General features: G+C 38.5%; 1 protein-coding gene and 1 long non-coding RNA gene across 3 annotated transcripts; one reads left to right on the top strand and one right to left on the bottom strand.

The window, feature by feature from the left end:
- Positions 1 to 851: 851 nt before the first annotated feature.
- LOC142139053 (uncharacterized) lies at positions 852 to 6790 on the bottom strand. 2 transcript variants are annotated; one of them, XR_012688155.1, is made up of 4 exons: positions 6646 to 6790; positions 4253 to 4321; positions 3804 to 4125; positions 852 to 1209 (listed from the first exon to the last, which is right to left on the bottom strand). It is a non-coding gene; the product is annotated as an uncharacterized LOC142139053 (long non-coding RNA). The 2 variants fall into 2 exon arrangements; XR_012688154.1 differs by lacking the exon at positions 852 to 1209 and having other exon boundaries at positions 3594 to 4125.
- SIKE1 (suppressor of IKBKE 1) lies at positions 6779 to 14226 on the top strand. The gene is made up of 5 exons (XM_075196308.1): positions 6779 to 6885; positions 8874 to 9034; positions 12121 to 12226; positions 13172 to 13314; positions 13879 to 14226. The coding sequence occupies exons 2-5, from the start codon at positions 8876 to 8878 to the stop codon at positions 14047 to 14049; spliced, it is 579 nt and encodes a 192-aa protein (XP_075052409.1). The 5' UTR covers positions 6779 to 6885; positions 8874 to 8875; the 3' UTR covers positions 14050 to 14226.
- The last annotated feature ends 323 nt before the right edge of the window (positions 14227 to 14549 follow it).

Below are 14549 nucleotides of genomic sequence, written 5' to 3'. Positions count from 1 at the left end.
CCACTTTAGGCTGCTGGGAGATGTAGTTTTCCCAGCAGATAATTACTGGCAAACTCCTGACGACCCCCTGAACTGGCTAAACTGTCTCAGACAGTGTTGGTCTGTTTAACCCTATTGGCTCACAAAGTCAGAGTGCAAAATTCTCCTCTCCAACATCCATTTAGAAGAGTTCTTTCTCCATCACCTCTAATTGCCATCAACCTATCACTTTCAAGCTCAGGATCATGTAGGCCATGAGAAATCCATGCATAACTTGGTAACTTCACCTCACCTCTCTCTAGCCAAAAGAGCCACCTGAGGACCCCTTGAGCTGACTAAGCTGTCTCAGACAGGGTCAGTCCGTTTAACCCTGTTGCTTATAGTAATTGATATACAGTGTGGGTTATATAAATAATTAAAACACACAAACACCTTCCCAGTTAAAAAAAAAAAAAATCTTTATTAGACCCCCAAAGTACTTACCGATCCTCATTTTATACATAGTTAGTGAGTCTTTTTGCTTCTCTGTTTAATCCAAAAGCATACGTGGACTGCACTCTTGATCATCTCGTCAAAGTTTTAAAAAAAAAACGAAAGTGTCACGAATACCCAGCCTGTCCCAGATACAGCAATCTGAACAGCTAGCCGTGACTGGTGTCACCTTATTTACTTAGCAATGAATACACCTTTTCTGTCACCATGAAGGATATATTATGGTGTCCTTAAGTTCGCCAAAACCACTTGTTAATGTTTCACACTTAAATCACATACACATGTAGCACGCGCTTCCCTGGGCTTCGAGAATTCACAAAGAGTCAGAGAATCCACTAGATTAAATTTATTTAATCTGAAAAATGTTTCCAAGGCTTCGTTACAAAAAAACAACAGATAAGACATACAATAAGTTGCACAAATAAGTTTCAGAAATAAAATAGGAAATAAAACTAGAGTCACTAGTTACTAGTTAAGACTTGACTTGTGTGAGGGAACACAATTGAGAAATATAGAACATTTCAGTCTTTATGTAATGTCTAAAGCAGAATATTTTAAACCCTTCTCACAGGCTCTTCACCCCCACCTGAGGAAATACATTTTCAATTATGTCAGAATGATTCCCAAAATGACAGAGCTTTCCTGAAGTGAGTTATGGATGTTCCGAGATCTGGAATGTTCACAGGGCCTGAGTTCTCACCTCTGCTCGTTCTGCTTGGCCAGTTGGGTCCACATCCTCTGCATACAAAAAAAAATCCTGAGATGCATATCTGTCCCTGGCTAAGTTCAAAAGATTAATGACACTTGCATAGGTTCAGACTCATCTAATTTAGCAAAGCACACGTTTAGAATACATTACAAGGTTACATGCAATATCCATTGTCATACCTGAATACTAAGGGAAAACAACAATAGTACATAAGTGTCACAGAAAGAAAAACTCCCACCCTATTCTGTGCACCAATATGGTGCAATCAGAAAAGGATGGGTAAAATTCACAGATTGTTCCCATAATGTTATGTATCTGAATGGCTTAAGCTCTAAAATAATTAAATACAAGAAAACGTCTGATTGTTTGAAGCTTTCAACCAAAGCTCGCTTGAGTCGATATAAGCCTCTGAACATTTTCAAAACTGGGGCTGGATATTATTAGCAAAAGAGGACCTGCACTTTGTGACCCAGTTTATAAAAAACAATAAGTCGAGACCTGAGTACCCCAGAACCTAGCCATTGTATTTAGAGAAGGGATTGTTGAGTAATGATCAGTGGGTCCTGATCAACGTCTCACTCTCTTCAGAACCATATCACAAAGTGATTGCAGTATCAGTCCACAAGTGAAAACATCCTCACACACAGAGACCACTGAAAGAAAAGCAGCACACCACTGCCTCACTCTGACAGAAAATAAAACATCTGACAAGAACATTTGCGAAAATGGCATATCCCTAAAAGCAGCTTCAATCAATCCTCAGCAAAGAACCACAAAAATATACTGCAAATAAACAAGAATGAACAACCACTACAAATAAATGGTTTAATCAGAACTTCAGCACCAACTCACTCCTTGCCACTCACAGGGATCAATTTATAATATAGAAAACCCATTGTTGGGTGTGCGGTCACGCTCTGACATACTTTTGCCTTCGGCCTCATGCGTCACAATGCAAACAAGGTTGTGTTTATATCATATGTACATATACAGTGGTCGAAGTGGAAATTTAGAAGCTTGAATATGAGACCAGGTATTAAACAGCGAGTAGATATAAAATCGCCAGTAGTGTGCTTCTTTCAAAATTGCCACTCAAAATCGCAGTCCCGATGCTTTGCTACTCTAGCTATACAAATCACCAAATGTTTGAAGCTGCGATTTTGCAATCTCGCCTGAGTTTGAATTGAAAAATCGCCAGATACAACACATTGCTTTCTATAGGCGAGCTTAGCAAACACATCACTGTTACACTGCAAGGCAATGTTAATATAACGTGAGGCACAATGGAAGTTTCAATAAAGCATGATTTTTGTTTTAGAGAGGCAAAAATGTTTTAAAATTATATTATGGAAGCAAATTATTTTATGAATGAATTAGTTTCATTTTCTGTAATTAACTTTGTGTTTTTTATTATCTGGGCTTACTATCCAATTGCTGGTGGGGCAATACATTTTTTTCTCATGATTTCCACAAGGGCATACCATTTAAACTACATACTTGTAGCACTACAACACGCTGCAGTTTATAGGTGTGATTAGCATACACATTAGCCATTGGTCTTTGCAGGCTAATGAGGACTATAGAAAAGTACCCAAGTGGCAATTACTCTGAGGGTGGTTAAAAATGTTTTCTTTGTAGGAAAAAAACATTGTTGGGTGTTTTAGAGCAACATCAGCTTTTTGAGTCAGCACAGAGAAGTCGGAGAGAGGAACATGCCCCGCACCAAGTTCCTCTTAGGCTGCGCAAGCCACATGGGGTTTTTTTTTGGTTTGGTGTTTATTTCTTTTATGTGGGGTTGCAATCATCTACTTATATTTATGTTTAATTGTAAGTGATTCATGATATGGCTGTCAATCCTGGTTTATGACACCTCTGTCATAGAAGGGTGATAGAACGTATAAGTCCACATTCTGATGCCTCGATACATATGAAGGTGTGCTTCTCTACGTCACAGGTAAGGTGGCTGATATGGTGTAGTGGTACTGTATGCTGCATGATTTTGCCCTAAACCAAAGTATACCCCTACCACCAGCAGTAGACAGTAACAAAGCAGGAAAGTTCATTCCAGCAGCTGATGTGGATAATACAGAGGGGGTAAGGCAGGTCATAGAAAGAATCATCCAGACTTGTTTTTTTTCGGTGCGTATGGTTTGTAAGTAACTGGACAAGTTTCGTAATTACCAGTAACTTTGTTTTTTATGTTTAACTATTCTTGTAGATCTGACAGAATAACCTCATTTGAAGGGTATGTGTATGCTTGTTGAAATTAATCATTAAAGCATCATTGGAAGTTAAAAACCAATATCATAAGTTTACCCAGTTTACTCAAGTAAACATCTTAAGGACAATCAACTTTGTTAAGTCCAGTGTGCATAAAGAAATTATTTATTTTCTAACTAAATTTAAATCAGCATCAATAACACAGTCTGCACAATGTCACTTGTACGTTTTACAGAAACAAAAAAGCGAGCAATTATGGGCTTGGGGTAGTGCTTACAGTGCTGCCAACTGATGGCACTGGTAGCCATGCCAATAATTGCCCACACACAGACACTACAGTTCACAAACAGCTCCTGTAAGATTATTTAGTCCGGGGTTCAATTGGATAAGGAGGGCATCAAACCTTTCCAATGAAGTAAACATCTGTTGTTGATGGTCTTGCATATTCTGCAGACATCTGAAGCCTTTGGTGAGCTGGCACTGAATTCCTCTCAAGGAGTCCTGGTGGAATGTCACCAAATTTTCTTGAACTCTACTAAAATGGTGAATGGATTGAGCCAAATTTGGGAGTGGTGCAGGCGGAGGTTGGGTGGGTGTTGAATTTGGTTGACTGGGTGTTGGTGCAACCTGCACAGACTCCTCAACTTCAGGGAATGTTGGCATGGTCTCTAAGGTGATGACCTCATATTCCACGTCTGGTGCCACCACATTGGCCTCCAATGCACCTTGTGAAAATGAGGAAAAAAACATTAATAACTATTATCAGGACTAAAGCAGTTACAGATGTTTTTCATTACAGTCAAATGTTTAATAGCAATGTTAACTCCCCCATTACAATACAGGTGGACTTACCTTCTAAGAAGTCATCATTCTCCTGGCTTGCGACTGCTAGCGTTGGTGGTGTCTGATTTTGGCTGGAGGCTGTGTGTTTATAAATTTTAAAGGTTTGATGTTTATATATTTTTCATGTACAAAAAACATTCACTAAAAAAACAAATAAAAAACAATATATTCTACAAATGTCCAGGCAGTGTGCATAGAAATCAAACATTTACATGTTGCTGGATTACCGTTTGAACATAAAGGATAAACATTTGCACCATTATACTCTCCAGTCTTAGGTTGCGACACAGGTCTGACAGTGTCCCGAACGTTTATTCCCTCGAGGAGCTCAATAGGGATGGGCTGCTTAAACTCCTCCTTGTACAACGTGTAGCTCATAATCAAAGCAGGCCCACCACCAGTCCCTGCAGCTGCTCTTCTCTCATCTGCCATCTTTACTTTCACTCTGCGCTTGAGGTCACTAATTTTGTGGCAGGTTCTATTGAACACTTAATGGATCCCACCACATTCACTGTGTCACACAATTGTGACCACAGCTGCTTCTTCTACGCAAAAATGGTCTTTGAAGCCAAGCTCCCCAAAATGTGCTCATACATGGGCACTAAATTGTGAATAAGCACACAATTTTCAGCAAAAGTGAAGTACACATTGCGCTCGGACTTCGTTTGGCCAACAGAAGGGCCTGCCTCTTCCTCCTGCTCCTCCTCACAATCTAGCTCCTCTCTCCTCCTCCCCACTCTCCCTAGCCTCCTCAATACTCTTTCCTCTCACCATCCTGACAAACACTCAGGGAAAATACAAACCAAAAAATACAATCACAAAGAAAACATGGTGTACATACAGAAAACACCAAAAACAAACACTCACCTATTAAAGTAATTGTATTGTTTTCAAATAACCATTGCATAGGCGATTGTATTGTGTTTCTAACGCACAAAGTGATTTATTTTAGCAGATGCAAATAGTCAACAATTCAATACATTATTATATTATGATACAGTACAGTCAATACCAAAAGATAAATACATACCGCTGCTATCGCATGCGCTCGCTGCGCACCCACGGGCCCCGGTGGACAGTATATCTGTTAGAATACTGTGATCAGTGAAGACTGAGATCTGGGTGCACAGCTATGATCATATATACAGTCAGTGTTACAGAGAACAATGCAAATGACGTGGCTTGCTTCTATAGGTCCAGACATCACATGGGTCCAGGCTAAACAGGTCATAGGCTGATTCAATCTAAGGAATCCAAAAGGTGAGGGTCGTCTCTCCAGGGGATGAGCTCCTTTCTTCCCGCCAATGCTCAAGTTACAATTAGCATTTCATAGCCAGCATCATACAAAGGTTTATTCCCTAACATCAATAACTAGAGTATGCGATCTCTTCGGCGATGGAACCGGACAGCTGCTGATGATTAGGGTTTTAATATGATACCCTTCCTATAACCTGAACCTTGAATGTCACTGAAGTGTACATATAATCAATATATATATATATATATATATATATATATATATATATATATATATATATATATACACACTAATAATAAATCAAATACTATCTGCTCATAATTTACAGTGTAACGGAACCAATATGAATATGAATTATATAAATAACTAAATGTTGTAATGCGAGTGTGCGTGCGTATTTTACCGTGCGATCGCACCATGCCACGTGTTACGTGGCGTACGGATCGCAATCGCACGGCAAAACAATATTAACCAATATACTTTCATTCATCCAATTATACGACTTCGACACACCAAAAAACGAATATTAATAAAACACACAGAAAATAAGGGCAGCTAAATCAAATAAAAAAAATCACTTTCAACACTCCTTTACACAAAATCCCCTCTCTCTTGCACTGTCACCTACTCTCTCTCTGCTTCTGAAACCCCCATCAACTAAAATATGGAAGTACCTTGCTTTTTATCATGTTGGTGAGGTCAAAATCACAAGAGTTTTGCATGTAAAACTTCCAACCAATAAGAAATGAGTATTAGTTTGAAAATGGCGATTTTACAGCTAAACACAGATGATTTAAAATTGCCGCAAATCACAGGAGATTGACAGCGATATCTAGACCCCTAAGTATATGGTCTTTAAAATGTCAAAATTGATAGCACATTTCTTTATGAATATGTCCAGCAACAGACCTTCAAATCCTGGGGGTGTCCCTTCGAACCATTGAAAATTCCTAACAACTATTTTACACAAGCCAGTGTGTTTACAATAACAAATGCTCGCATGGATCTACCAGAACGCTTTTCTTTACCTCTGCAGACCACTAGAGGGCAGAAGACACATTGTAAAAAAATCTTACAAGCAATATAGATAAGGCTTCCGCTTACCGAACATTTAATAAGAATTACTAGAACAGTATAAACTTACTTCACAGCTCTGTATCTGATGATTTCGTCTTACAATTGCAGTTTTCTGTCTCTTTCATTTAGTGACGAAAAACTTTCTATGAAAGCAACTGGCAACTGCCCGAACAGGACATGGCTGCTTGATACTCAAGGTTATTATAGACAAGGGTATGACGTCAGCAGAACATACAACCAACCAGAGTAGGTGTTTTTGACATCCGGTCAATGGCAGGCGGAAGCTGGTAGCGGCTATAAAGCACAGGTAAGGGTTTGAATGATTAATTGGTGTAATCGCAGTCGGAGAGCGTTATTCCGTTACACGCAGACCGGCGATCAGGGAGCGGATAATATTCGGTGCGCAGCGCTGTTTCATTTTATGTTCAGTATTGAGACCAAGTACAGACACTGCCAGCTTACAGTACTGAGCCCGCCTCATCTCTAAAAATGTTCATAGATCATATACGGATTTAAATAACTTTACTTTTCCATTGTTGCCGATCTACAGGGCATGCATGCTGCGGCTTACAGTTCCAGAGCAGCTGGGAGCCACGTGTTGTACATCTCTGAACACATAAGCAATGTGGCCATTACAGGGATGGACCCTCTATGGGGACCGGACGATGCCTTTTAGAGGACAATTGGTCATAAGTGGCCGAATGCATTTTAACTTTACCATACAACACAGGTGTTAAAGCAATGCACTTTATACCTAGCCTAAGAGTTACTGGGTATGGTCACAGGTGTAGTAGTGCAATTCACGTTTCAAGTCACACATTTATATTGAGTTTGTGAACCCAAGGAGACACTGGCATTTTAATCCTATTTCCAATTTAGTTTTCATCAGAAATTGCAGGCATGCGCTGAGAGCAATTTATTTAATAAAATGTATATGCACCCTACAAGTTAATCATGTAACGTTAAGTTTAGTACTTTTAAGCCACTTTTAGTGTACGTTTTTCATATTTTTCACCCACTTAGACAGCAGAATAGAGTGTTCATTGTGTGTAGCTTTGAGACAACATGCAGCATTTAATTCAGAGCAGGAGTGGTGACCATTAGCGCCATTGATCATTATGGTATTAACATGAAATAGGCAGTTGTTCAGAAGGGTTCTTGTAAAAATAGACCATTTACGTTAAAGTTCCCTACATTGTGAGTAACAAAATTTATGAATAATTAATACTTGGTATTAACAATAAAATACTATGTTATTTTTTATTTTTTTTTGTTAACTTGTTCAGGAAACAAACTTGTTCAGGAAACATGCAGATAATTTGTAACCCAGAGCACATTTAGTGCCTGATTCATGTACAGATGTACGTCCATTTGCGTTGCGTATCTTGAGTGAAGTAGTTCTCCATATGGCCAGAAACAGACATTGCTCCAATAAATGTAATTGTATGCAGCTCATATCAGAAAGCAAATGACACGACTGCCTATGACTTGAGAGGCGGGAAGGGGTAGACTAATGTAGGCTATGTACAGTAAGTGTATTCCTTACTGTACATAGCCTATTCAAGTCCTGATGATGTTGTAAGTACGCTTGGTATTACCCGTATCATTTACATCCACTAGAGGGTAGATGTAAATGTTGCCTGATAGTGATGATGAACAAGGTATAGTCTGAATTAAAAAGTACATGTATGTGTGTCAGTAGCTATCACAGATCAACTGTATGTAATTGACTATAAAAACACATTAGTACAGTATCCATTGAAATCATCTTTATGTAATCTAAAAATAAATAAATTTGGAGAATAAATGTTTCTGTTAATTTACTGTTAGGAGATATTTTTTTTTTTTATGCAGTCAAATGTGAGCTTTTTTTGAACTTACACATGTGCGTGTACTGCAAACTGTTCTGTGTGTCTACATATGGCAAGTACTGTTTAGGCAGAGCGTACGTACACCCAGATTCAAAATGCATTTTGAGATACACTTGAATTTGAATACGGTCAGTGCTACGTACAAGTTCCGTTATATTTTTTAAAACGCAACTTACATGCAAGTTGCGTTCAGACTTGAATCATGCCCTTAAAGTGAAGCATAAGTTTTGGTGACTATTGGCATCATTGATCATTACAGTATTAACATCAAATAGTCTGTTCAGAAGGGTCCTTGTGAGAATGGACCATGTACTGTAAATGCACCTACATTGTTGGTAAACTAAGTAATACTTAATATAAATAAAAAAGTAATATGTAGTTATTTTTGGTTGTCTTATTATTTTTATTACTAATTTCTATGCAGCCATGACCTGTACAATAGACAAGATCTTACAGGATGCCAAGACTCTTTTAGAGAGGCTAAAAGATCATGACAATGCTGCAGAATCCTTAATTGAACAGTCCAGCTCCCTACATAAGCGTGTGGAATCCATGAAGGAGGTTGGGACATCTGTGTCAGAGAAGGTAGGTATTTTTAACATCATGTATGTGTGTTTTTAGCTCTGTACGCCACCACAATGGATTTGAAATTAAACAATGGAGATGCAGTTGAAGTGCAGACTTTTAGCTTTAATCCAAGGAGTTGAAAAAATATATGAAATGTTTAGGAATTGCAGCCATTTTTATACATAGTTATTGGACAAATTAACATAATCATAAATATTATGTTAATTCCAATACTTTGTTGTGAATCCTTTGCAGGCAATGACTGCCTGAAGTCTGGAACCCATGGACATCACCAAATGCTGGCTTTCCTCCATTGTTATGCTTTGCCAGTCATTTACTGCAGCTGTCTTCATTTGTTGATTATATGTGGGTCTTTCTGCCATTAGTCTTGTCTTTAGCAAGTGAAATGAATGCTCGATCGGTTCGAGATCAGGTGATTGACTCGGCCATTGCAGAATTTTCCACTTCTTTGCCTTAAGTAACTCCTGGGTTGCTTTTGCAGTATGTTTTAGGTCATTGTCCATCTGTACTGTGATTTGGCTGAATCTAAGCAGACATTATATCCCTATACACTTCAAAATTCATTTGACTGCTTCTGTCACATCATCAATAAACACTAGTGACCTAGTGCCATTGGAAGCCATGCATGCCCATGCCATGACACTGCCTCCACCATGTTTTACAGATTATGTGGTATTCTTCGGATCATGAGCCATTCCGAGCCTTCACCATACTTTTTTCCCCCATCATTATGGTACAGGTTGATCTTAGTTTCATATGTCCAATGAATGCTGTTCCAGAACTGGGCTGGCTTTTTTAGATTTTTGGGGGGGCCTTTGTATTCTTGAGGCTTATGAATGGTTTGCACCTTGTGATGAACCCTCTGTATTTCCTCTTGTGAAGTCTTCTCTTTATGGTAGACTTGAATTCTGATACGTCTACCTTCTGGAGAGTGTTCTTCACTTGTCTGGATGTTGTGAAGTGATTATTCTTCACCATGGAAAGGATCCTGATATCATCCACCACTGTTGTCTTCCGTGCACATCCAGGCCTTTTTGTGTTGCCAAGCTCACCAGTGCGTTCTTTTTTTTTCTCATAATGTTGTAGGTTATGAGAATGTTGTAGGTTCGCGGCAACAGCTTCCAAATGCAAATGCCACAGTTGGGGTTAAATGTATCAAGCTGCAAATTTATGGCAGGTTTGAAAAGTGGAGATGTTGCCTATAGCAACCAATCAGATTCTATCTAAATAAATGATAACTAGAATCTGATTGTTTGCTATAGGCAATATCTCCACTTTTCAAACCTGCCATAAACTCGCAGCTTGATACATTTACCACTTGGAATCAATTCCAGGAGGTAAATTTATCAAGATATGGGTTTGAAAAAGTGGAGATGTTGTCTATAGCAACTTATCAGATTCTAATTATCATTTATTTAGTACATTCTACAAAATGACAGCTAGAATCTGATTGGCTGCTATAGGCAACATCTCCACTTTTTCAAACCCGCAGCTTGATAAATTTACCCCCAGAACTTTTGCCTGCTTAATTGACAAAGAAATAGCCCACACCTGTCCAAAAAAACAGCTTTTGACTCACTTTTGGTCCCTTGAAAAAGAGGCGGCCACATATTAAACAGCTCTAAATCCTAAATCCTTCCCCCAGTTTGGATGTGAATACCCTCAAATTAAAGCTGATAGTCTGCACTTTATATTCATGATATAACTGTAACTTGAATATGTTTTGGTAAATAGCTAAAATAACAAAAAGTGTGTCAGTATCCAACTATATATGGACTTAATGGTATTTATCATAATACTAAAGCAAAGCGGCAATCACAATACACACCACACACCAATACATATCACCAAGCACACTTGCTCACAAATCACACCATCCACAACCCAACTCCATCTATATACACAAACGCCCACTGACAACGAAGACCTTTCCCTGGCTGCAGGTATGTCCTGTCTCCTTCCCACACAGATGTCTCCTCTCTTCTCACCTACCTTACCATCAACATTGCCTTCATCTCTGCCTGCCCATGTAATTGAGTCTCTTCCCTTTATTCCTAATCCAGGTCAAATGACCCCAAGTGTGCCAAAGGATAGGAACCAACAATTTTGAAAGGGGGTGTATGCACAGTATCTGATTTGTATATACAAAATCTAGCAATTTCACAGCATACTAGTGTAGCAAATTATACTTAACAATGATTAGCATATAACTATGACTGGTTATATATTATACAACCACACACAGTAACCAGTGTTTTATACCATCGTATTCCCTGACATAATATTCCAGCCATAAGCCCCCACACAATATTTATCAGCTCTGTGCCCCCTTATTTTATTAATCCTGTGCCTACACTCTTAATATACCATGTGCTCTTAGATGAATTGTACCTGTCTGTAATACAGTGCATTGTACCAGCCATGTGCCCATACACAAATTAGCACTGTGCCCACATATTATTTTGGCAGCCATGTGATGCACACACATACATACATATATATATATACTAATCCTGTGCCCCAACACAAAAAATATTAGTCTACTTCCACACTATTCTAGCACTAAGAGCCAACCCCATATCCCATCACATACTACCACAGTGTATGTACTAAAATATTGCACCACCATTGCAGAATTTGGGCACAGTTTACAATAGTTTCCAAAGATGATACCACATCACCGGTGTTCACTGTAATAGCACAGCATTATAGAATACCATGCCTAGGCAGTATTAATGCCAGGAAACCGTTCTATTGGTCCCCATGTGAAGCATCAAAGAATGGGCAGTCATGGACAGCTCTCTAAGTATGAGGGTGAGGAATCTGGAAGCGGGCAGAGCACAAAAGAGTGGACCTGTCAGGGTACATTCTTGCAGTTTCATAGTTTCCCTGGTGACTGGAATTTGTGCAGACTTGGCATAAATTAATGCATACTCTGTGTGATGAAAGTATACATTCACTTGCGATTGAACTAGTGTGCTTTACAAATGGTTTTAGAACATGCTACTTTGTATTACGTTACACAATTGTCATAAATACAATAATAGTGTTTCTGATTTATGATTTATTTTATTCTTTTTAAGTACCAAGAAGATTTGACAGAGTTGAAGGATGCATCAAAGTACAAACCACATGTTCTATTATGTCAAGAAAACACTCAGATTAGGGACCTTCAGCAAGAAAATAAAGGTAATAGCGCACTATTCCCAGCTAATTTTTATTTTATATTCCTTCAATTGTACCACTGTTGTGTCGTCCCCCCCCCCCCCCACACACTCATACAGGCTGAGGAAACTCTCCACAACTCTGTTAAATATAACACATTGCTGGACCCCTCTATTAAATATCATGTTATTATGCTTGTTGCCCACTAGATAATATTAATACTTTAGAAGTTGTGTTGCAGGAAAGAAGCAGGTAAAGTTCTTGGCATTTAAAAAATCTTGAAATGTTCAGATATGTCTATTGAATAGAATCTTAAGAGCTTGTATGATACATTGTCCCCATTTAAAATCCTTACATGGTAGTGTGGAAAAATGTTCTAGTTGTTGCAAGAATACACACTCTGAGACTGGTCAGGGTACAATGTAGCTGAAACAAAATAGTATACTTGTGGAACAGACTTCCAGCACATGCATTAGTAAACAAATGTTTGTGATAAACATAGAGAAAGTAAAGCTTGACATATGCATTGCCCTCACCTGCAAGTAATGTGGACAGTTGTGGAGGTCATATAGGATCTAGCAATGTGTATCCACTTCCAAGTTAGACAATGTCTTCAGTCAAGCTAGTTCATGTTATTGGTCAAAACTATTTTATGCCCCAACCAGATTAAATCTGATCTGACTTTTGGATGTGGCACTATATTGCCACTTTCTGTACAAAGTGGTTTAAAATAGCTATGTTTGCAACCAAACAATTATCTAAACTCACCAATTTGTCTCTAGTCATCAACTTATGTTTCTAAGGAGTATGTAGATGTCTGTTGGCATGGAACATAGACTGCTAAAAAGGAACATTTATAAAAGCTGTAAAATGTGATTATTTTATTTTCAAATTGTTTTTATTAAATGTACTCTTAAAAAAATGACACATGCCAGATTTTATCTATATTCCTCAACATATCTATTCCAGAGTTGTGGCTGTCTTTGGAGGAACATCAATATGCACTGGAGCTGATCATGAGCAAATACAGGAGGCAAATGTTGCAAGTAATAGCCACCAAGAAACCTGTCCCTACAGAGCCGGTTCGGGAAGCTCATGAAAACTACTCAGCTGTACGTTTTTCATTACAAGGCCTTTATCACGACTTATCAACAGAGATATTTGTAACACTGTATATTATCAGGATAGGTAGAACAGTGAGAACCCCTTCTTAAGGCAACCTGCTCCCTGTGTTTGTCAAATAGGGGGATTCCCCTTACTCTCTGTTACCTGTTGCTTAAAGGTGGCTCATGCTGCAGCTCTTGGTGCTGGAGGATTGATTCCATCTAAAGCTATCATAATATGCCATAGAGCTTTGTACTGTAGAGCTATAGATAGCCTTCAATGTACTTGTGGCTCTTGGGATCAGGTACTGGGGGGGTGGAAAATCCTTTATTTTCTATAAGTAGGAGAAGGGTAGTTAAGAAGTGACAACCCCCGTCAAGAGAAGAGTATATCCTTTAATTCCTCATGGACATCTCTGTTTTCACGTAGGGACAATGTTAGATATGAATCAAAGTTTTATAGTATAGCAGCCCTAGTTGTTTTAGGAAATGCAAATATTCAGATAAAGAAGATTTTACGTCAAATAAAGAACACTATAAGCTGTTTTGTTGTAACGTTTCTTTCTCTTAAAGGAAATAGAGTCTCATATTGACAGGATATGTGCCATGGGGGATGTGATGAAAAAAGCCATCCAAGTAGATGAAGATCAGGCCTATAATACTCAAGAGAGACTTGCCCAACTAGAGGTAAGGAATGTAATAAAATTGTTGTTGGCCTCAGAAGTAAACAGTAAACCTAAGTAATACAAGATAGAAGCTGCTAGAGATATTTATTTTGTTGTATTCATCCTCCTTAAATAGTTCTTCCCACATTTTTGTGGGGAACTTATATTTATTGGTCCCTTCACCTAAACTATTACACCGGTAGTTGTCTGTTCCATGGGACGCCTGTCATTTGTGTAATCCAGCAAGCATCCATACTCATGCACTGGTAGAAATTACACTGGCATGTGATGGGATGGTCATCAGATATTCCATTCAGGAAACTGTTGCCCTTTCAGTTAGTTTATTGGATTTTTCCTCTTCTGCAACTACTTCTAATACAAGTGAGTACGAGGGACATCTGCACTGCACAAGTGTTAGGATTACTACTATTGGCTAAATGACTTGCCCTGCCATAATATGAACACCTGGTTTAAAGTGCAAGTAAAGTTGTTTTGACATTAATATATATTTGTTTATGCTTAACATGTTAAACTCATTGCTCTTACAGGCTGCTTATTAGTGGATTCATGCACTAGGGA

Source organism: Mixophyes fleayi, chromosome 2, assembly GCF_038048845.1.
Source record: "Mixophyes fleayi isolate aMixFle1 chromosome 2, aMixFle1.hap1, whole genome shotgun sequence".
Taxonomy (NCBI): domain Eukaryota; kingdom Metazoa; phylum Chordata; class Amphibia; order Anura; family Limnodynastidae; genus Mixophyes; species Mixophyes fleayi.
The sequence above is the reverse complement of the archived record's forward strand: the minus strand, read 5'-3'. Positions and strand labels throughout refer to the sequence as shown.

Coding starts and splice junctions, on each gene's coding strand:
- SIKE1 (XM_075196308.1), top strand. CDS start 8,876: ATGACCTGTACAATAGACAAGATCTTACAGGATGCCAAGACTCTTTTA. Junction 12,227..13,171: donor CCTTCAGCAAGAAAATAAAG/GTAATAGCGCAC, acceptor TATCTATTCCAG/AGTTGTGGCTGTCTTTGGAG. Junction 13,315..13,878: donor CTCATGAAAACTACTCAGCT/GTACGTTTTTCA, acceptor TTTCTCTTAAAG/GAAATAGAGTCTCATATTGA.